General features: G+C 38.3%; 1 protein-coding gene across 3 annotated transcripts in view; it reads right to left on the bottom strand.

Moving 5' to 3' along the window:
- HIBCH (3-hydroxyisobutyryl-CoA hydrolase) overlaps positions 1-24,465 on the bottom strand; it is an 87,960-nt gene that overhangs the window by 59,584 nt on the left and 3,911 nt on the right. The window contains exons 2-6 of one of the 3 annotated variants that reach the window (XM_032637353.1): positions 23,652-23,749; positions 20,282-20,324; positions 7,004-7,144; positions 6,329-6,413; positions 2,543-2,623 (exon numbers count right to left, since the gene is read on the bottom strand). In XM_032637353.1, the coding sequence (XP_032493244.1) occupies positions 2,543-2,623; positions 6,329-6,413; positions 7,004-7,141 (304 nt within the window). In that variant the 5' untranslated portion in view covers positions 7,142-7,144; positions 20,282-20,324; positions 23,652-23,749. Of the gene's footprint in view, positions 1-2,542; positions 2,624-6,328; positions 6,414-7,003; positions 7,145-20,281; positions 20,325-23,651; positions 23,825-24,465 lie in introns of those variants that run through there. The other 2 variants (XM_032637351.1, XM_032637350.1) reach the window with 2 other exon arrangements.

Here is a 24,465-nt window from a genome sequence, read left to right as displayed (position 1 = left end):
TGCATAAAGCCTCACGGTAGGAAGAGCTATATGACTTGTAAAACATAGCTAGAAAAACTCTATCTGCTGATCCTAAAACTCAGTAAGCTCCTACCCATGAGAGGAAGAGAAAAAGTCAGAAAAGTGGATGCTTAAGCACTGGACCACTACAACTGAACAAACAAAAGAAAATACCCCTAACAAATTTGGAACAGAAGTAACATCTGTAACTTGGTAAAAAGTGTCTATAAAATGATTATATACTAGAGAATGAAATTTTAAAAGCTTTCCCATGGACATCAGAAATAAGACAACACCACAATCATTCAGCATTATAATAGAGGTCCTAGCCAAAATATAACAAGAAAAGTCATAAGTATACAGACTGGAAAGAGATGAAAAAAATTACGTGTAGATGGTAGAATTACCAATGTAGAAAAGCCAAGAGAACCTACAGAAACATCATTAGAACTGATAATAAATTTCAGCAGGGTTGCTGGATGTAAGAACAAAATACTAAAATCAAAAGCATTTCTACATGCTAGAAATAGTCAATTAGAAAATGTAATAAGAAAAATTACTATTAAATGTAGTAACAAAAAAAATAAGCTGTCTAAAAATAACACTTAAAAAATCTTTTTTTTTCTTTATGGAGAAAATTATAAAACATTATGAAAGGACATGAAAGTCAATCTGATGAAAATGTTCTAAAACAGATTAATGGCGATGACTGCATAAGCTTATTAAATATCAAAATAATTTTAAAATTCATTTGAATTTTTAAAAACCAAAAAAAAAAATTCATTTGAAAAATCCAAAGTCCAAGAGTAGCCAAGAAAATCTTGAAAGAAAACAAGGGTAACTTGTCCTATCAGAGACAGACATATCTTAAAGCTATAATAATTTTGACACTGTAGTTTTACCATATGTACAGACAAATAGGCCAATGAACAAAGTTGCCCAGAAACAGACCCGGTCACATATAAGAACTTGATATATGATGGAAGTATCATTAAAACCAGTGAGGAAAACAAGGACTATTCAATCAAAGGCATTACAACTTCTGGCTTTCTAGCTGAAAAGTAAAAGTTAGATGATGTCACATGCAAAAAAATTCCAAGCACTTTAAAGACTTAGAGTATAAAGAAACAAACTATTAAAAGAAAATATAAAAGAACATCTTAAAAACCTCCATGTTATTAAGCGTTTTTAAAATGCAAATAGCAGAAATCATAAAGGAAAAGAATACATTTCATCTCAAACAAAAACTTGTATATACCAAAAGATAAAGTAGCAGACTGAGAAGTGTATTTATAATATATATGATCTACAAAAGTGAAGAATCAGAATACATAAAGACCTATAAAATCAGTAAGAAAAAGACAATCCAAAAGAAAGATAAACAAAGGATGAAACTGAAAAGAAAATATAAATGATTAACATAAACACCTTCTACTTTACCTGCGTCCAATGAAGTACAAATTAAAACCACAATAAGATATAAAGCATGCAAAGTTTAAAAACAAAAAATGATAGAAAGGACATGTAAAAAATAAAGTCTTATACTTTAGAGAAGAATTTGGAAACACACTGAAGATACATAAACTCTATGATCCATCCATTCGACTTCTATTATTTCTATAAATTTTTGCACATGGGCACTAAGGGTGTACATATAAGGGTGTAACAATCTGTATTAGTAAAAAGCTGAAATAATCTAAAATAACCACTAATATAGAACAGATTAATATGGGGTAATTGAATAATATAAGAACAGTTACATTCCATGTTATCAAAAACTTATGGAATGGTATACACAGTAAGAAAGTACTTATGCAAATTTCAAAAACATAAAGTAATACTACTTTTGTTCATAAATATGTAGTAAAAATATAAAGTACAGTCTAACTGGATGTGCTAAAAACTAATGACAATCGTTGCTTCTGAGGAGGGATACTGGTTGCTTCTGAAGAGAAAGAAATGGCACTGAAGCAAGCAATGAAGTAGACTGAACAATAATTTTAAAACTCATAGTATTCTATTTAATTTAAATAAATTTCAAAACATCAAGCAAAAATAAAATATAGTGGTCTATTCATTCTGGGCTGGTGGGTACACAAGTATTTATTATATTATTCCCTGTAATTTAACATTTGAAACACATGCTTGATAAATGTAACTACTGTGTCACTTCCAATGAAATCTGGAATGATGACTATAAAGAAATTTCATCCCAGAGTTCCTCAAGAATTCAGAAATGACACTTCATTTTATAGAGAAAACTGGCACCCAAGTTTTTTGTTTTCCAAGAAAGCCAACCATATGATCAGAATCCATGTTTCCATATTGATTATATGGCAAATAGTAGTTAAGTATACCCTATTTAATAATCAAGTATGAATTGTTCTGGAATGAGCAGTCAGACTACTTTAATCAAGTTTATTCCTGGCACAAAGTATATAAAAGATTAAACAAGAGTGTCTGTTGATTACATTTTAACAATTCGTACTGTGCAGCTTATGTCTTGATTCCATTTTCAAAGCTCTCAGCAGAGCACACATACCAATAGCATTGTTCAGCATATATTCTTCTCTGAAGAAATCTTGAGCTATCTTCTGATTTGCCTTTCTAGCTTCTGAGATCACTACAATAAAAAAAGAAAAAAGAAGGATTACAAATCACAAAAAGTGTTTTCCAGTCAATACAGTCAAATAGAAAAATTTTAAATAATGTGATAGCAAGTACCAGGGGGAAAGTCTAGAATGGTTTGTTAAGGTTCTGAAGTCACCTATGCCACGGACATACTATAGTTAGCCCCAAATCCATAGTCCAATGTCAAAACTTCAATGCAAAAATTCTTATTCAGAACTTCTTACAAAGTGTTATAATTAAATTATAAGTTATATATTGGTACAAAATACATTTTCTTTTGACTATTTTCTGTAGCACCTAAATGAATGTTTGCTGGATACATGTTTCCTTTGGTAATATATCTTAACACAAAGTACATTATACATATACACGCAAAGAAATATATGCACATGTGCATGCACACACACACAGAGTTCTATATACTCCATCTAGTTAAATACTTCTGCCACATTCATTTCACCATGGAGCATTTGCTGAGCATCTACCAGGTACCACGCACTGTTTTCAGTGCTGTAGATAACAAGACAGCAATATAAGACGGCTGCCCTGGAGTTCAGACTAGTAAGACAGACTACTGAGCTACACTCCTTGTGTCATGCCCCCTCTAAGGTTGGGGTGCCGTGGGAATGTGAGCATAAGAGATGTAATTAAAAGAAGCCTTCCCAGGGACTTCCCTGGCAGTCCAGCGGTTAGGACTCCATGCTTCCACTGCAGGGGCCACAGGTTCGATCTCTGGTCAGGGAACTAAGATCCTGCATGGCACACGATGCACCCAAAAAAAAAAAAAAAATTAAAAAAAAAAAAAAAGAAGGCTTCCCAGAAGAGAGAACTCTGAGCCAAATGTGAACAACAGGTAAGGATTTCCTAAAAATGAAAAGTTCTGAAAAGTGAAAAGTTCTGAGTAGAGAAAGGAGTACCTACAAAGGCACACAGGCAAGGAAGAATAAAATCAAGAAATATGTAGTTTTAAAAGACTAAAGGAGTGCTTCCCTGATGGCGCAGTGGTTGAGAGTCTGCCTGCCGATGCAGGGGACATGGGTTCGTGCCCTGGTCCGGGAAGATCCCACATGCCACATAGCGGCTGGGCCCGTGAGCCATGGCCGCTGAGCCTGCGCGTCCGGAGCCTGTGCTCCGCAACGGGAGAGGCCACAACAGTGAGAGACCCGCGTACCGCAAAAAAAAAAAGACTAAAGGAGAATGGTAAAAGGTGAGGCTAAGAAGGTAAATGAGATAGTAATATCCTTATTTATTAATATCAATGGAAATATAACCTCTCAAAGATATTGCTACAGCATACAAATGCCTGTCTTAATAAGCAGGTGCTCAGTAAATATCTTAATAATAAATAACAATCAAATAGTTTCATTTCTATTGCAATTTTCTATTATCCAGAGTTCCATAGTCTAATCTACTGTACTCCTACTATAGTCAATGTCAAAACCACCATCAAACCTCTCTTCCATACACTTCAAGCTCATATGCTTTTCTTGTCTAAGTCCTATGAGAATTACCTACTAAAATACAAATTAAATATATAATATATACATTTACTTCTTTTATGGGAAAGAGTTACATAAAAATTGTTGACTATTAATAGATTTTTAGACTAACTTCAGAACTCTGATATAGCTTCCTTCAAAATGTTCCAACCAAATATTGACTTTTTTTCTTGGTTTTTAAAAAAAAAGGTTTGGGGAATTCCTGGGTGGTCCAATGGTTAGGACTCAGTGCTTTCACTGCCGTGGCCCAGGTTCAGGCCCTGGTTGGGGAACTAAGGTCCTGCAAGCCGCATGGGGTAACCAAATAAATAAATATTTTAAAAATAAAAAAAGGTTTGATATGTAGTTTTGTCATTCTGAGGCTTTCACCGATAAAACCCCTAAAACCCTCATCTATTATCTTTCATCATTTCTCCCCAGTACTAAAAGAAAAGGAGTGCAAATTGTATTGCCTGTGGAATAAATCTCTTTTATCTTAGAAATCTTCTGAGATTTCCTTCTAATCTTATTCTAACCAATCAGTTCCATATAAATTAAATGATGTTTAGTAACATCATTTAAAATTTTTTTGTCAGGGCTTCCCTGGTGGCGCAGTGGTTGGGAATCCGCCTGGCAATGCAGGGGACATGGGTTTGGGCCCTGGTCTGGGAAGATCCCACATGCCTCAGAGCAGCTAATCCATGTGCCACAACTACTGAGCCTGTGCTATAGAGCCCATGAGCCACAATTACTGGAGCCCGTGAGCCACAATTACTGAAGCCCGTGAGCCACGAGCCTGTACTCTGCAACAAGGGAAGCCACCACGATGAGGAGCCCGCGCACTGCAACGAAGAGTAGCCCCCACTCACCACAACTAGAGAAAGCCCGTGGGCAGCACTGAAGACCCAAGACAGCCAAAAGTAAAATAAATAAATTACAAAAGAAATTTTATTTTTCAGAGTGCCCACTTACTGTCTTGGACTATGATGTTTAAAAGAAACTAAATTTCCTAGAATTGAAATCTGTTGCTTATACATGTGAACTAGAATAATTCTAGAATTTTTAACTGTATTTCCAAACAGCAATGTAAAGTTAGGCCTATATGCAAAAATAGCTCACAGTCAGAAGAAGCTGAAATCAATACATAAGGCTCTGCCCATCTGTAAACTGACAAGATCAAAAGCCCAGCTCTTGAGGAAAGATTAATTCCACGCTGAAAAACAATGTTTTAAAAATATTTAAGTAGTGGGCAAAACAAATTCAAAAAACGATTCAGTTAACAAGTCAGTCGAAGCAACTGAAAATTTTAAAGTGAAATTTTAAGACTCAGTTATTTTAAATTTAATAGATATTTGAAATGATGTCCTGAATCAAGCTTGTTTCTTCCTATTTCAAATGTAATGGTTTACATAAGATTATAAATATGGTAAATAGATCAACCTGAACATTATCATCTTAACACAATACAAAAAATATAAAAAAATAAAACAGAAAGAAAAAAACCATCCCAGGAAACTACCAATTCCATAAGAAACAAAACTCAAAATGTTTTCAGTATATATAAAATACTGACAACCAGTGGTAATAACATTTCTTCTCTCTTTTGTCTTTTGTTTTTAATAGTTAAATATGTACAGATTGACCTAAATAATTAGAAAGATAAGGAGAATTAATCTTTTTATTTATCTCAGCATGTTAATTTAAACACAAAAAATATTGATAATAGGATAAATACTACAATTAAGTGCATTCTTGCTTTGGGATCATGAACAATGGGAAAGCACAAAGTCATGGAAATATGTGAGAGCATGTCATGTTTGGAGAATGACAAGTCACTCAACATGGCCAGGTTGTCAGGCTTATGTGATAAACAATTGCTTAATAACAGCTATTCTAAAATAAACAGCAGAATCACATACCATAACTGGACATTTTGTTCAGGATGATTCAGGGAAAGAGACAAGATACCTGAAGGGCACGTATGTAGTTAAAAAAAAAAAAAAAAAGCTGCTATTCTCATTTTTCTATTAACTACAAGAGGTAAGTCTTTAAATGTTTTCTTTTTCTAAGTTAACCACACTAAAAATGTATTAACTGTTTAACAAAAAACAATTCTAGAAAGTAAAGCAAGTTACAAAGTACCACAAAAATTTGCTAATACCTTATCAGTTTTATTGGGGGAAAAAAGCATTTAGGTGAGAAGGGAAAAAAGTTTTTACCTCTGATATCACCTCCAGCACAGAAAGCCTTTCCACCAGCTCCCTTTATAATGATCAGGAAAGTTTCCGGATCTTGTTCCCACTTCTATCCAAATGTAAAAGAAGATGGTATAAGCATATCATAAATACAAACTCATTAATGATATATCCACACGCACATAAACACATGTGTATATATAGACGTATGTGGATATATACAAAGCATAAGGCATAAGCTTTATAAAACATATCCAGAAGAATGGATCCCAACTTCATTTTCTTTTCTGACATAAATTAGAGGCTATCCCAACAAAGTTGCTAGATGAGTGCATTCTGTGATCCAAGTTTGATGATGGCAACTGAAATCTTTGCCACGACAACTTTGAGACCAAGGTGAAAAAATATGGGCCTAATATATCATCAGGTTGGAAAAATAAAATAAAGAGGGGCAGAACATAAGAAGAAACTTGGAGCCTTCTGAAAGTGGAAGAGGCTGTCTTCTGAGGCAGTGAACTCCCTGTCAGTAGGGGTGCTCCAGGAAAACCACTTAGGAAAGCGCTGAGGACTCTATAAGCGATGGGGCTTGGAAGCCGATCCCAGACAGTCAAGTGATTCTATGGGAGATAATATCAGAAATATTCTCTAAGGATATACTTTCAGAAGGATCCATATGATTGCTTTAAGAAAATTACAAACCTTTAGCTGTGGATAAATCTGCCGAATCATACTAAGATTCAGTGCATTTAGGAACTTTGGTCTGTTTAGTGTTATCACTCCTGCACAACCTTTTCTTTCCAATAGGACTTCTGCTGCTGCATCTGTGTGCTTAGACATTCTCTGTGTAAACAAAGAATAACTTTAGGATAAAATTCATTAAGTTTTTGTCACAAGTCAACATCAAAACGTACATTAAATGCAAATCTTTCACACAATGTTAAGGTTAGCTAATTGAATGGATAACTCAGTACATCTGACAAAGTTTTCTAAAGTTATTTGGACTCTGTAGATAGACAATTCCAAAGCAAACTACATATACCTCTTAAATCTCTTAATTTTTATTTCTGAGTGAACTTAGTCAACTGATTTAAAATAGAACCCAGTCCATGGGACTTCCCTGGTGGCGCAGTGGTTCAGAATCCATCTGCCAATGCAGGGGACATGGGTTTGATCCCTGGTCTGGGAAGATCCCACATGCCACAGAGCAACTAAGCCCGTATGCCACAACTACTGAGCCCGTGTGCCACAACTACTGAAGCCCGGGCGTGGCTAGAACCCGTGCTCCGCTACAAGTGAAGCCACCGCAATGAGAAGCCCGCACACTGCAACAAAGAGTAGCCCTCGCTCGCCACAACTAGAGAAGGCCCTCGTGCAGCAACGAAGACCCAATGCAGCCAAAAATAAATTAATTAATTTAAAAATTTGTTTCTAAAAAAATAAAAATAAAATAGAACCCAGTCCTAGAATTTCTTGGACTATGAAATACTCTTAAATCTTTATTACTGTATACCAAGCAATATGTTAGATACTTGGAAATCAAAGATGAATAGAGAGGGCAAATAATTCTGACTACAATAGCTACCAACAACTTGGGGGAAAGAAAGGTGATATTTGAGCTAGGCCTTGATATATGCCAAGAAAAAGAGGGATGAAAATCCTGGAGAGTAACACATTCTAAAACATGAACAGCGAATATCTGGAAATGTTAAGATATTAAACATGAGTGGAATAAAGGCTGATTGAGAAAATGAGTGATAGGAAAGTAGGCAGAATAAGTAGTTTAAGGCCAGATTATAGAATGAGCTTACGAAAGCATATACTTGTGAAGAACTTGTCTATACAGTTCTTAGGGCCTCACGCACCATGGTGAGTGAGGCAAGGGGCACATTTTGGAGTGGCTTATTTTGCTCCCCTTCAATACTCAGTGGTTCTACTTCCTTGATTAAACCCTTACTCATATGAAAAGACAGATGATAGACTAAAAAGCTGTACTTTTCAGATACCTACATCATTCTAAATTTTAAAGTAAAACAGATCTCATATTATACAAACATGTTACACACAAGTATTAATAAACTTTCATCTCTCTCCATACTAACTAAATTTCTTTTTTGCTTGAACCAAGTCAGATTTGCCAGCCCCCCCCAAAAAAAACAAAAAAAGTTTCATGACTGTTTCCACCGAACAACTTCACATAAATTATCACCTAATATCAGAGACAATCCTTTAAAATTCTATTATTTGGTTTCAGCTCAGAGATGTTGAGAGCTGAAAAGATGCGTCTCCTGACCTTGTAACAAGAAAAAAAGGTGAACAGACTGAAAATTAATGGCTTTGGTGAACTCAGGCAGAGACAGGAGGTCACAGGGCAAACAGCCCCGTAATAAAATCTGGAGAGACAGGTGCCTTCAGGGAGATGCAAGACCAGTGTATTTGCTTAGCTCAGGCAGAAGCCCTAAGGAAGATTAACTAGAATTTTTAATGACTTGCTAGAGGTCAAGTGTGGGCAAGTGTGATAGTGTGGAGCTCCTGGGGGTGGCGGGTGTCACAGTCATGGGGGGAGCTCCCATTCTTGCTGGCTTTTCCTCCTGGAACCCAAGCAGGTTCTCCCAAGGAAGACTGGAGAAAGCTCCCCCGTGTGGTGCTGGCTGGGGGAGGGAAACAGCAGGCACAACTAAATCCTTTCCCCTCATCTTCCACACAGAGCAAAAGGCTAAATCTTCATGGGAGAGAGAGCCTTCAAAGCTGGTAGCATAGGGTCCTGGTGGAGGCCCAACACAGTGGGGAAATGGGATGGAGGCCTATAAAATAAGACCCTTAATCCCAAGGGAGAAGCACTTCAAAACCATAGCCTACTGACCTTAGTGTTTACCAATCACAGCTGGAGAAAAGGAACAGGGGACAAAGGAAAAGGGGGGAAAAAAGGCAGCCCACCCCCAGAGAAAGGACAGGAACACTTATGAGGGCCACACCCCTGGACTCTGGTTCACAGTGCCTTCCAAACATTAAGGATTAATGGGATACAACACCAAAAGCATGATCCACAAAAGAAAACACTGATTAACCGAATTTCATCATATTTAAAACTTCTGCTCTGCAAAAGATAAAGTGAACGAAAAGACAAACCAGAAATTAGAAGAAAATACTTGCCTATCACATATCTGATAAAGAATCTGCATACAAAATATACAGCTGACCCTTGAACAACACAGATTTGAACTGTGCAGGTCCATTTACACTCAAATGTTTTTCAATCGTAAATACTATAGTACTACATGATCCCCAGCTGGTTAAATCCACAGGTGCAGAGAAGGAACCTCAGTTGTAGAAGGCTGATTGTAAAATTATACTCGGATTTTTCGACTCCACAGAGAATCAGTGACCCTAACCCCCACCTTGCTCAAGGGTCAACTGTATAATAAACTCTTAAAACTCAATAAGAAAACAAACAACCCAATATTAAAATGGGCAAAAAAAAAAAAACTGAAGAGCTTCAAGGGAAATATAGGGATGGCAAAAAAGACACATGAAATGCTCAACATCATTTCTCATTAGGAAAATGCAATTTAAAACCACAATGAGCTACCACTACATACATATTAAAATGGCTAAAATCCAAAAACAGACAATAACATGTTGCCAAGGATGCAGAACAACAGGAACACTCATTCTTTGTTGGTGGAACTGCAAAGTGGTACAGCCACTACAGAAGATAATTTGGCAAACTTGTATAAAGTTACACATGGACTTACCATAAAACCCAGCTATCATACCCTTAGATATTTACCCAAGTGAATTAAAAACTTATGTTCACACAAAAACCTGTACACAAACAGGTGTAGCAGTTTTATTCTTACTCACTAAAACCTGAAGGCAACCAAGATGCTCTTCAACAGGGAAATGAATAAACTGTGGTATATCCAAACAATGGAATACTATTCAGTGATAAGGACTACGTTATCAGTTCACGCAACAACATAGGTGAATCTTAAATGCGTTTTGCCAAGTGAAAGAATGCAGACACAAAAGCCTATATATTGTATGATTCCATTCATATGATGTTCTATAGAAAACAAAACTATAGGGGCATAACAAAGGTCAGTGTTGGGGAGCGGGAGAAGTGACTGCCTACAGAGGGGAAGGACAGCAGAAGTTTTAGGGGGATGGGGCTGTTCTGCATGGACTTTGGGTAATGAATGCATGATTTATGCATCTGTCAAAACCCAAAGAAATGTACAGAGAGTGAACCTGAATGTACACAAATTATATATATATTTTAAAAATCACCCAGTGTCAGGGGATTCCAACATGGAATGCAGACTGTGGCAAATAAATGCAACCAAACCACACACGTATGACAAGCACACTGAAGTGAAATCGTGAGGATGGTGGCAGGAAAGCTGACCTAAGTAACTTTAGAAAACAGTCATTTGATTGCAAGCTGTAAGGAAATATACAAAAAAACCTGTATGTCAACCAATGCTCTAGTTAGTAAATTTGTTCAAAAGAGGTTAAGCAAGTAATGTGGACTTCCCTGGTGGTCCAGTGGTTAAGAATCCGCCTGCCAATGCAGGGGACACAGGTTTGAGCCCTGGTCTGGGAAGATCCCACATGCCGCGGAGCAACTAAGTTTGTGCGCCACAACTACTGACCCTGTGCTTTAGAGCCCACGAGCCACAGCTACTGATGCCCGCATGCCACAACTACTGAAGCCCGTGCACCCTAGAGCCCACGCACTGCAACTACTGAGCCCACGCTCCGCAACTACTTAAGCCCATGCCCTCTAGGGCCCGCGTGCCACAACTACTGAGCCCGTGTGCTGCAACTACTGAGCCCGTGTGCTGCAACTACCGAGCCCGTGTGCTGCAACTACCAAAGCCCGTGCACCTAGAACCCTGTGCTCCACAACGAGAAGCCACCACAATGAGAAGCCCGTGCACCGCGACAAAGAGTAGCCCCCACTCGCCGCAACTAGAGAAAGCCCACACGCAGCAATGAAGACCCAACACGGCCAAAAATAAATAATTTTTTTTAAAAAGGTACATACTGTATTTAAAAAATTAAAAAAAAAAACAACTAATGGACGGTGGTCAGTGAGAACCAGGCTTTCACTGGTGAGGAGAAGAATTAGAGACAAGCAAGAATGGAAGGCTAGAATGAAGCCTGCCCTATGGTACTGGATTAAAGTCAGAGACAGCAGTATGAACATGTTTTCTTAATATATATTAAGAGGATATATATTAATATAACAGAGGATAAACACAGAAACACTTATCACTATTTATGTATACATGGGACAGTAAACAGTATACAGCATATGTATTCTACTACAGATATATACATTACTCTAGTTCTATCCCCAAGAGAAAACCGTGACACCCCAGTAGCAAGGGGCATTCCCAGACTCAGATCTTGATTTCTAAATGCAATTTTCCAATAAAGGCAACCAGAGCTCCTTGGAGAAATAGCTGATTCCAGAGCCAGAGAACATCTTCCAGTAACAGAAAGTAGTGAGGTGTTTTTAAAATATTGAAAATTAAAAGGAAAAGGTCATATCAAAGGAACACAAGAAGCCAAAATGAAGGAATTCCTAATGGCCAAAGTTGAAACAATGTGAGTAACAGAATAAATAATGTGCTGTTCGATTATAACCCAAAGAATAAAATAAATATCCACGAGTCCACACTGATATATATAACTGAATAAATCAATGGGGGAGATGAGATGATCTTACCCACAAAAGAATTCAAAATAATTTATGTAGAAATCCCCCTTCCAGGAGGTAAAGCTTAGCCCCCTCACCGTCTGACTGTGGGCTGAACTTACTGACATGCTTCCAAAGAACAGAGTAGAAAAGGGAAAAATGGTAACTTTAGAGAGGAGAAACCCAACAAACACCACCTTAACCACGTGATAAAGGTCAGCATCACCAGCTGTGTCATGAGGATGTCATGTACTCCCTAAGGCATATGTCAAAACCCACAGATACTCCCTGATACGTAATGAGAAGGGGCTTTTCCTTTGTGATATTCTCTCCAGAAACCTTTTAAATACAGGCTAGTCATCAAAAAAAAAAGAAAAAAGAAAAAACAGAACAACAACAACAAAAAACAGACACAAGCCCAGATTAGAGGCTATTCTACAGGCTACTTGGCCAGTGTTCCTCCAAACTGCCAACGTCATGAAAAATAAGGAAAGACTGATAAACTGTCAGAGACCAGAAGAAACTAAGAAGACATGACAAAGAAATGCCATGTGGTATCCTGGACTGGATTTTGGAACAGAAAATTGATGGAAAAACTGGTGAAATCCAAAAAGTATAAAGTTAATACTAATATAGCAATGTTCTTAACTTTGACAAATGTAACATGATAACTGTATTTCTTTGCTAGGGCTACCATAACAAAGTACCACAAACTACGTTTAGGCTTAAACAGAAAGTTATTGTCTCAGTTCTGGAGACTAGAAGTCTGAGATCAAGGTGTCAGCAGGACCACACTCTCTCTGAAGGCGCTAGGGGAGGGTTCTGTTCCAGGCCTCTCTCCTAGCTTCTGATAATTCCTTGGCTTGTTGCAGCATAACTCCAATATTCACACGGCATTCTCCGTGTATATATGTCTCCAAATTTTCCCTTTATATAAGGATAAATTATATTGAATTACCCAAGTAATTTCTACTTCAGTACGACCTCATCTTAACTAATTACATCTGCAATGAGCTGACTGTCTGTAGGGAGAAACGATCTACCATGGGTCCTGAGGCTTCCCTGCACTTTACTGCTGTGTATTTCATGGATCCAAAGGCCTGAAGGCTCTTCACCTGGGTCATTTTTCAGGACTGTATTTGCTGCGAGAAACTTTGAAGAAAATGTAAAGTCTCCCTCCGGGACAGAGAGCAAGCTTGCCTACAGTGTGTTACAAACCGGCAGGTTCCCCAAATTCAGTACTGCTGTCCTGTAATGCAACCCACTGCATATGAACGCGTTCATTTGGACCTTCTGTCACCCCTGTGGGACTTGGGGAGCAAGGGAACCAATACAAACCTGAAGCTCAATGCTGCTAATTGGGTAACTAATAACGACGTCCTTTGTCTCTAATTCAAGAGTTGCATATCTGTTGCCAGCATCCATGGAAAAGTAACAAGCTAACTACTAACTTGTTATTGGGGTAAAATCCTATCCCAGACCCAACGTTGTCTAGCCAGACCGAAAGCCCCCCACTTGCCCCATTCCGATCATAGCCCTCACCCTCCCTTCAAAAGTAACAACTGTCTTGGTTTTTATGATAAACACAAAGTGTACATCCATAAACATCATCTATCCATTTTTTTTAAATGGATGTATCTTTCAAGTCTTTTAAAATCTAAAGGTTCTGCCTCCATTCCTTTCTTTTCTTCACAATTCGTTGAAAAAAAACAGGCCTTTTAACCTATAGAATTTCCTAGTACGGATTTTGCCGATTGCACACTCATCCTACCCACTTATTTTTAACAGCTGTTCATTCTTAGATATCAATTTAATCAGTCCCCTACTGATTAGCACTGGGTCATTTACAATTTTTGCTATTATAATGGATGCAGGAATATCTTTAAGCATCGACTTTCCAGCACTTAGGTGAAGTATTTTTGCAGGACATTTACAGAGGGCCAGACTTTGAGCAAAGAATATTACATAATCGTCTGTTAAAAGCCACTAGAGGGACCACCCCGGCGGTTCAGTGGTTAAGATGCTGCGCTTCCACTGCAAGGGGTGCAGGTTCCATCCCTGGTGTGGAACTAGGATCCCTCATGCCACCCAGCATGGCCCCAAAAAAAGCCACTAGAATGGTAAAATTAATGAACAAAGGATCTTTTTTCCCCCACCTGAAAAGTTCATGGCCTTCTTAAAACCTGAAAACAACTATTGGTGCATTAATCAAAAACATTCACACAGGGCTTCCCTGGTGGCGCAGTGGTTGGGAGTCCGCCTGCCGATGCGGGGGGCACGGGTTCGTGCCCCGGTCCGGGAGGATCCCACGTGCCGTGGAGCAGCTGGGCCCGTGAGCCATGGCCGCTGGGCCTGCGCGTCCGGGGCCTGTGCTCTGCGGCGGGAGAGGCTGCAGCAGTGAGAGGCCCGCGTACCGCAAAAAAAAAAAAAAAAAAAAAAATTCACACAAAAGATCAGAAGGGAAAAAGATGAAGTCTGCAGTATTAGTGTCATTTATGAATGTTAATTAATTCTGCAGAAAAAAATCTCTTTTCCAAAAATATCATTAACTTTTAGTTAAAACCTAGAAAAGGCTTCTATGAAGAGAAATTTCTCATATTAGGAAAGATTACAGAGACTAGAGTCAGAAATGAACTTCTCATACAACCCAAATTTGGAGGTGGGGGGTGGGATAGAAGGGGTAAGGAGAACATCCATTTAATGGATATATGTGAAGGAAACTTGCTAAAATGCATGGACACCATCAACACACAGCCCTGTGCTGAACTGAATGCATGAAGTCTGCCAAAATAATATCCCTAAGACAAAAATAACTTAGAGGACTTCCCTGGTGGTGCAGTGGTTAAGAATCCACCTGCCAATGCAGGGGACACAGGTTCGAGCCCTCATCCGGGAAGATCCCACATGCCACAGAGCAACTAAGCCCATGCACCACAACTACTGAGCCTGCCCTCTAGACTCCATGAGCCACAACTACTGAGCTCGCGAGCCACAACTACTGAAGCCCGCATGCTCTAGGGCCCGTGCTCCGCAACAGAAGCCACCGCAATGAGAAGCCCAGGCACTGCAACGAAGAGTAGCCCCCACTCACCGCAACTAGAGAAAGCCCGCGCGCAGCAACGAAGACCCAACACAGCCAAAAATAAATAAATTTTAAAAATAAATAAATAACTTAGAACATCCACTCTGCTGGAACATGGAACTATTCTGGCAAAATCCATAGTAGCAATATTTCCTAAAGTGTGCAAAGAGATGTTTACTGCATCTATGTTGAAGGAGAAAATGGCCCATGGTCAAATAAGCTTGGGAAAAACTTAAACCAATATAAAGTTTAATTCCTATAAGACTTTTCAGTCTTTAATAGGCAAATACGCAATGTAAACTTTTAAAACACAATGAGCAGCATAGTTCTCACTTGATTAAAGAACTTTTTATTTTTCATGGAACAGCTATCTCTTGGGACTTGTATTTTTCAGGTTACATTTTGGAAAACACAGTCAGAGACTTCACAAACATTGAGAGAAATGAGCCTTTCCTCTGAGGAAACTCAAGTGCATGACACATAGCAGGTATCCAAAAAATGTTTAATAAGTTGAATGAATAATCCTTCATTCTACTAAGGCAGTCCTGCTGTAACACAAGCCTAAAATACGCTTCACACTGTGGATACCCAAATCCCAATCTCAAGCACATACCTTTCACTATATGTAACATTCACTGCCACTGAACTAAGTAACAACTGAAAGACATACCCAGGGAAATATCCTACCTTTTGCAGAATATGATTTATTTTGACGTCATCCATTTCCAGCCAATATTAAAGAATGCCATTAAATTTAAATTATTATAACACAAATATGACACCAAAGCACAATATAAGTATGATTCATAGAATCAAAAAACGTTTAATAAATGCTGATTACTCAAGCTTCACTCAATCCTTCCTGACTTCAAACTGAGTCAGTAAATTTCTCCATATGGAAGTGATTTATAGAGAATCTCTCAAACTGTCCTCAGCTGTGCTCTAGCTCTCACCTTCTGTGATATCAGCTACTTCCCATCTTCAATTATTACCTCTAAACAGCTGGCTCAAACCTGCATCTGTACCTTTACTTTTCCAGAGGCCCAGGCCCTTATTCCAAATGCCTGCTACAATTACAGGAGTACCTACGTGGCACCCCAAACTCAATTTGTTAAAAACCAAATTTACCAAGAAATTTCTCTCCAACAAATCTGTCTCTCCTCCTCTGTTCCCTACATTAGGTAAAGGTATTACCATTTTCTCAGTCAACCAAGCACAAAATGTTGGTGTTGGTTCCTAACTGTTCTCTTCCCATCTCTGCCAACAACTTGAAGTAGTTACCAAATACCAGAGAAACTAGTTCTAAAATGATTCTATCCATTACTTTCTACTCTCATTGCCCTAGCCATACGGCATTATTATAATTTTCCTTTTCAGCAGATTTCCAGAATTTTTGCCAGACGGTCTATCCTTCACACTGCGTTCAGAGAAATTTTGCTAAAGCCCAATTCTAATCTTGTTAATCCCATTAAAAAATGTTCCATGACTTGCCATTAATTTCAAAAACATCCAACTTTACTTGACATGGCCTTCAAGTCTCTCCACATCTGATCCTAGGTAAACTCTCCAGACCCACCATTGCACAGCACTCCTTACAATGGAGACTCAGAAAGCCGAGTGTAGCCTCTATTCTCCTATCTCACAGTTCTTGCCACAGGAATAAACATACTGCATAATAGAAAGAAAACAGATTTTGGAGTCAGATGGACTCAAACATTAGTTTTGCCACTCACTACTACTATACACCCTCAGACAAGCTAGTCTCAGAGCCTCAACTTCTGTGTTTACAAAACAGAGATAACAGAACCACATTTAGTGTTACTATATGAACTCTCACTACTTCCCATCTCTACCTATTGAAACCCTAATCATGCTTCAAGGCCCAGATCAAATAAATGACTGTGCTCCAGTAAGCTTTCACTGGTTACAAAGTCGACATCAGTCAAGTTCTTTGCATATACAAAGCAAGCACTTACTGTATGTCTGTTCAAAAGGCATAGATTATAAATTGGTTGATACTGATTCTAGATCATCTGCACATACAGAATATGAACATGATTGCTGTCATGAAATGACATGTGCAGTTTCAGTTCATGCAGTCCAACCAGTATACCTTCATACTGAAAAGAACTACTTTCTGATGGAAAAAAGTCTTCTCCATGTCCAGGTCAGAATTATATGGAAAAAATGAGCTTCTGCATATTAAATTAAACACTGTGTAAGAGTTTTAAACATTATGGAAAAAGAAAAAAAATTTTTTCTATGAATATTTTTGTTGTAAAAATATGTCCAAATCAGCCTATGAATATAAAGGAGACTTCATTAATAGGTCCTACTAGCTTGCATTAGCTTGACAAACTATCTGCAGAAATGCAGAACTTTTGCCTCCTTTCCAGGTTCAGGTCCATCTAATATATTTGAAGGGTCACAAGGAATGTCACACTACTATCACAAGTCAGTCCTATCCATTTCTCATAACGCTGCCTACAGTTCTGCCATCAATGGCATATTTCCATCACTCCGCTTTGAAGTAAAAAAGGCTCTTGCTCTATCAGCTCTCTTAGAAGGGTCACAGGAGGAATTCTTGGGGTACAGCTTCTCAATCTCTGAAGCACATGTAAAAGCCAACATTGGGAGCTAGAACCATTCAGTCTTCAGGCCCTGATGAGAGTCCAGTTTACCTTTCTTTCTTCAATGTGGTTTATGCCCCAGGTCACACAGCCCCATGGAATCTGGACTGTCATGTCTTTCTATTCCACTTGTGCGCATATCTAAATATGAATCTAAATATGAACAATAACATTGTTCTAAGTTCTTTTTCCAGGAAATTCCTCAGCTCCCATGTATATCAGCTGACTAAAATAAATAAGGGTAAGATATTCCAGTTTTCATACGCCCATCTCCGTGTAGGCTGAACTGAGAAACACTATGCAATAGTTACATAGTGTTCACTCTGCCACAGGCCGTGGAGTGCAGTAGGTAGTCTATGGAGCCAGATAACCTGGATTCAAATCCCACCTCCTGTTTACCAGATGTGTGACACTGGGGCATACTACTTAGCCTCTCTGTCCCTTAAATTCTGATCCATTAAATAGGGATAAGACCATAACCCCCTTACCCAAACCCCTTGGGTCCAGATGCATTTCAGAATTCAGAAAATTTTCTAGATTTTGGAAAGGTAACACAGTACATATTACATAGTATATAAAACATCCTAAGTGGAGGCTGGTTCAGTACACTGTAACCAAATGCTTTACTACTTCTGCACCAAACCATGAGTATTAAACACTAGTTAGGATATGGACAAAAAGGGTTTCACAAGTATGTTCAGATCATATTTTGCCATCAAATGCATTTACCACAAACTAACCCCAAACCAAACACAAACTTATGATTTTGAGGTTTCAGAATTGCAGATAAAGGACCTGTAGTATCTGCTCTGTAAGACTATGAGAATCAACTGAGCTAATACTTAGAATAGCACCTGGCATAATACCATAAGTGCTGTATCTGAGTGACTTGTCCTTTTTACATGCAAGGTACTTGTCAGGCTGCATGAGAGTGTCTTTTTTTTTGACTATACAACTCTTTTATTGAAAGCACTTAACAGAAACACTGTTGAGAAACGCTGAACCAAGAAATTTCTGAATTATCGTACAATAACATGATTCTATAATGATATCCAGGCCATTGTTCTAATCCTTTAGGGACCACATTCACATCTCGGTATCAGACTTTAAGTCTACTGTGTCAGAAATTTGTCCAGGAAGTAAGAGATGCAGGTAAATGCTTATAAATTTTTAGTATTGTACACTTGAATCCTAAAATATGTAAGAAGAGACACAGAGAGACTTATGCCGTTACTGACATTATTACCATTTATGGGTAAAATACAATTTTTCTGACCATAGGAATGAAAAATTTTAGACTTTATGTTAATATTTTTCTCTGACTTTACTGAAGTTTTGAAATAAAAGTAAGTTGTTTGGCAAACTTATGGTTACCAGGGGGTAAGGGGGGAGGGACAGATTGGGAGATTGGGATTGATACATATACACCACTATATATAAACTAGATAAGTAATAAGGACCTACTTCATAGATGAGGGTGTCTTAGTCCGTTCAGGCTGCTATAACAAAAATACCACAGACTGGGTAACTTATACAACATTTAATTCTCACAATTCTGGAGGCTGGGAAGTCAAGATCAAGATGTCTGCAGAGGGTTTCCCTGACGGCACAGCGGTTGAGAGTCCGCCTGCTGATGCAGGGGACACAGGTTCGTGCCCCAGTCTGGGAAGATCCCACATACCGCGGAGCGGCTGGGCCCGTGAGCCATGGCCGCTGAGCCTGCGCATCCGGAGCCTGTGCTCCGCAATGGGAGAGGCCACTACAGTGAGAGGCCCGCGTACCACAAAAAAAAAAAAAAAAGAAAAGAAAAAAAGACGTCTGCAGATTCAGTGTCTAGTTAAGTCCAATTTCCCAGTTCATAGATGGCTGTCTACTCACTGCATCCCCCCTCAGAAGGCAGAAAAGGTGGGGGATCTCTCTGGTGTCTCTTTTATAAAGGCACTGATCCCACTCATGAGAGCTCTGCCTTCCTGACCTAATCACCTCTTAAAGGCCCCACCTCCAAATATCAACACACTGGCAATTAGATTTCAACATATGAATTTCGGGGGGACACATTCAGTCTATAGCAAAGATATAGAAAAATGAATAAAAATCATTTCTTCCTTGCAGTGTGATAAACTAATACCATCTAAGCTTTGGAATGGTACTACTAGTACAATAGTGGCTAACATGTATAAAATGATTATTATACTCCAAGCACTATGCTAGATTTTTTAATGAATTATTTATTATTCATAAGCACTCTAAGATGGATACTATTATCCCCATTTTTTATATATCAAAAAAGGAGGCTGAAAGAGACCAAGTAATCTGCCCAAGATTAAGTAGTGGACCCATTATTTAAACCCAGGCATTCTGACTTGAAGATCCATCCTCTTATCCATAACCTATGCCACCTCCAACAAGTTGTATGAGTCAAGTTTTGACACTATAAAATTGGAAACCAAAGTGTACCAAGATCAATGAAATCTGCCAGTATCTCTCTACTTCCCTAACAAGAACATTTTAAATTGCACCTTATAATCTAATAATGCCAGCAAAACAAAGTCCAAACTTACCAAATGCTGCAGTATGATATTAGTCCGTCTGGATGAATTAAACCTGAAACAAATGTAGAATACAATGAACACAGTAATGTGGGTAGTCATGTTTCACTGTATAAATACTACATTCCCTTTTGTTTGCTTTAGCTTCTTTGAAAAGTTATTAAAACAAAAAGTATTTTTTAAAAAAGTTTAATTCTCATGCATTGTGGTAGGAACACAAAATGGTACAGCCACTTTGAAAGAAAATTTGGCAGTTTCTTACAAAACTAAACATACGCTTCTACCATATGACCCAGCAACTGCACTCCTTGGTATTTACCCAAAGTAGTTGAAAATTTATGTCCACCTACACATGAATGTTTATGGTAGCTTTATTCATAATAGCCCAAATGTGGAAGTAACCAAGAGGTCCTTCAATAGCTGAATGGATAAACAAACTGTGGTACATCTATACAATGAAATATTACTCAGCAATAAAAAGAAACAAGCTATCTTTCCACAGAAAAAAAAAAAAAAGAGGAACCTTAAATGCACACTGCTAAGCAAAAGCAGTCAATCTGAAAAGGCTATATACTGTATGCTTCCAACCACAGAACATTCTGAAAACTATGGAGGCAGGAAAAAGATCAGTGGATATCACGGGGTTAGGGGAGGGCAGAAGAAAGGAAAGAACAAGTGGAGCGCATGGGATGTTTAGGGCAGTGAAACTAGTCTGTACGGTCGTAATGGTAGAGACTTGTCATTATACATTGGTCAAAATTTTCTGCTAATTTTCTCTGTAAACCTAAAACTGCTTTTTTAAAAAAAGTTAAGGGCTTCCCTGGTGGCGCAGTGGTTAAGAATCCGCCTGCCAATGCAGGGGACATGGGTTCAAGCCCTGGTCTGGGAAGATCTCACATGCCGCAGAGCAGCTAAGCCCGTGTGCCACAAATACTGAGCCTGCACTCTAGAACCCGCGAGCCACAACTACTGAAGTCTGTGCACCTAGAGCCTGTGCTCCACAACAAGAGAAGCCACCGCAATGAGAAGCCCGCACACCACAACGAACAGTAGCCCCCGCTCGCCGCCAACTAGAGAAAGCCCACGCGCAGCAACGAAGACCCAACGCAGCCAAAAATAAAATAATTTAAAAAAATAAAAATAAAAGAAGTTAAAGAAAACTGCTAGTTTAAAAAAAGTTTGATAAGGATGCAATAGGCATTCTCAGACATTGCTGTGAGACATATAAATCAGTAATGCCTTTCCAGTAGGCACACTGGAAATACGGACCCACAATCTTTAAAATGATCATACCCTTAGACCTAGTAATTTCACAGGCATTTGTATTAAGGAAACTTCAGACACGATCAAAGTTTGATTTACAAAGATGTCTGCAACAATTATTTACATAAGGAAAAAACTGGAAACAAAGTATCTAACAATTTAGTAATATATTTAAAACTGTCATCTATACAAAACCATTACATAGCCAAAAATATATATGTATTTAAAAATATTTAAATAATAGTTATGACATAGAAAAATAGTCATGACAGAAGTTACGAAAAGAAAACTGGCTACAAAACAAATACAATACAACTCTAAGTCTGTTATTCTAAAAGTGTTTGCTAGGCTAGGAATACAAAGCTTAAGATACAACTTAGCAAAAGTGATCGATAATAACAGAAGTAAGAATGGTGGAGGGTGGGGGAAACTGGGAAGGGGCATGAGGAAACATGGAGTGTTGGAAGTTGTCTCTATCATGATGGTTACAGGACTGTTCACATATATAAAAGTTCACTATAGACTTCAAAATATAGTACATTTAAGTACTTCGTGTATTGATACTTTCTAATTAAAGTAAAAGTAAAAGCAAAGCAACACGGGGGAGGGTAGTGACTGGAGAGGGCATAAAGAGGGCTTCTAGATGCTGGTACTATCTTGTTTCTTGATCCAGGTGCCACTGAAATGAGTATGTTCATGAAAATCCATCAAATTGTATCTTTAAGCTTTGGGTCTTTAAAAAAGTTCCCCAAAAGTCATCGTTCTTGCCTTTGAGAAACTCAAAGTTTAGTGAGAGAGATGCATATAAAAATACCATAATTAGTAAGATACAGGCATCTCCTGCTTTTCAAAAGTTCGCTTTACAGGGCTTCCCTGGTGGTGCAGTGGTTGAGAGTCCGCCTGCCGATACAGGGGACATGGGTTCGTGCCCCGGTCCGGGAAGATCCCACAAGCCGCGCGCGGAGCGGCTGGGCCCGTGAGCCATGGCCACTGGGCCTGCGCGTCCGGAGGCTGTGCTCCGCAACGGGAGAGGGCGCAACAGTGAGAGGCCCACATACAGAAGAAAAAAAAAAGTTCACTTTACACCACTTTGCTTTTTCCAAAGACCTACATTAGCACCTGTTTTCACTAATCCAAAGAAATCCAAAGAGGATTATCACTTTTATGAAAAAAGGTGAAGAGCAGAAAGAGCGTTGTTTGTTTTGAAGCGAGATGTTATAGAGGCAGCATGCACCCCGAGCAGTGAGAGTGGCACCACTGAGCTCCTTCCGCAGTAACTGCACTCTGCATCTCAGCACCAAGTGACCAAAGACTTGAACTGTGGGAGCCTCTGTGCTTTATCTCAATTTGTTTTGTACATCCATTAGCAAGACGTGTCATAAGATAATTGCTTTTCACTTTACACCATTTCGGCTTATGCGAGGTTTCACAGAAATGCTCTACTTTCAGATAGCAGGGGAAACCTGTACTGGGATACAAGAAGTTAGATTTAAGATATATGGAGAGAGGTCAAAGCTGAGATCAGTAGTAGCAGCAGCAGCCTGACAGGAGCTGTGCATATGCAAAGACACAGATACTATCTGATGGACCTGATAAACTGCCAACTTATTAATTTTATTAATTTTTCAAGGATACCTTGAGATTATTTGAAGGGCAAAAGTTTAGCTGAGACATTAAGAAAAAGGGCAATATGACCATTGTTACCACTTGTAACCACACTCTAGTTGACTGAATTCATAAAAATATTTGTAATCTAACTTACTTTTCAGAATTTGTATTACTTTCATTTTCTATTACATTCAAATTGAATACTACTACAAAAAAAAGAGGGAAATCACTAATTTAAGTCAGTCACACTTCACATTTCTGGACTAGCGTATTTTGAATTTGCCTTACCACAAGTAAAATATTCTTATCCTAAGCCAGTAATTCCACAACTAGTCTGCACAGTAGAATCACTTGGGACTACTGTAAACATTCCAAAGCCCCAGTCACATCCAAGACCAATTATCAAACTCTGGAGATGGGACACAGACATAGATATTTTGTTTGAAGCTCCCCAAAAGATTCCAAAGTTCAGACAAGTTGTCATTAAAATCAATACTTTATAAAAATTAACCTGGGGGGGGCTTCCCTGGTGGTCCAGTGGTTAAGATTTCGCCTTCCAAAGCAGCGGGTGTGGGTTCAATTTCTGGTCAGGGAGCTAAGATCCACATGCTTCTCGGCCAAAAAACCAAAACATAAAACAGAAGCAATATTGTAACAAATTCAATAAAGACTTTAAAAATGATCCACTTCAAAAAAAAAAAAGTTAACCTGAAGTGACAGATTCTTATTTAGGGGTATTTTTAAAATAGAGATTTCATATAGACTTTACAATCTTAACTATACTTACCCTAAAGCACCACTTCTAAAATTTTTTTCAACTTAACTCAAAAAACTTCCTAAAAGAAAAATTAAGTATCAAAAAATTTAAGCACTAATTTCTTTAGATCCAGAATAACTTTGAATTCCTTAATGGCCAATACCCAAATGCCAGTTCAAGGCTAATGAGGATGCTGCCAGATTGGCAGGTTTTATGTAACAGTTTAAGTACTACCTGCAGCATAAAGAATAAACAAAGAGAAACACAAGGCCTGGCTTCAAGTCCCAGTTTTATATATGAGATAGAATTTTATTTCACTCAGAAAAGTTAATGTAAACCTACCAAACGCAAGTTTGAACCACTGTGTATGGCATTTACAGGTCAAAAAAAATCTCTGGACCAGTTACTATAAAGCAAAATAGAAAACAAACCTAAGTACAACTAAGTTCCCTGCCAGATTCTATATAATCATATTCCTTCTATATGTTCCGATTTATGCTCAGCTATTATTTAAAATCTGGTATTAACTTTTATATCTCAGAAATGTATTTGCATGTTCAGAGTCTCC

This window comes from Phocoena sinus, chromosome 7 (genome assembly GCF_008692025.1).
Source record: "Phocoena sinus isolate mPhoSin1 chromosome 7, mPhoSin1.pri, whole genome shotgun sequence".
NCBI lineage: Eukaryota > Metazoa > Chordata > Mammalia > Artiodactyla > Phocoenidae > Phocoena > Phocoena sinus.
Note: the sequence above shows the minus strand (reverse complement) of the source record. Positions and strands in the feature narration are given on the sequence as shown.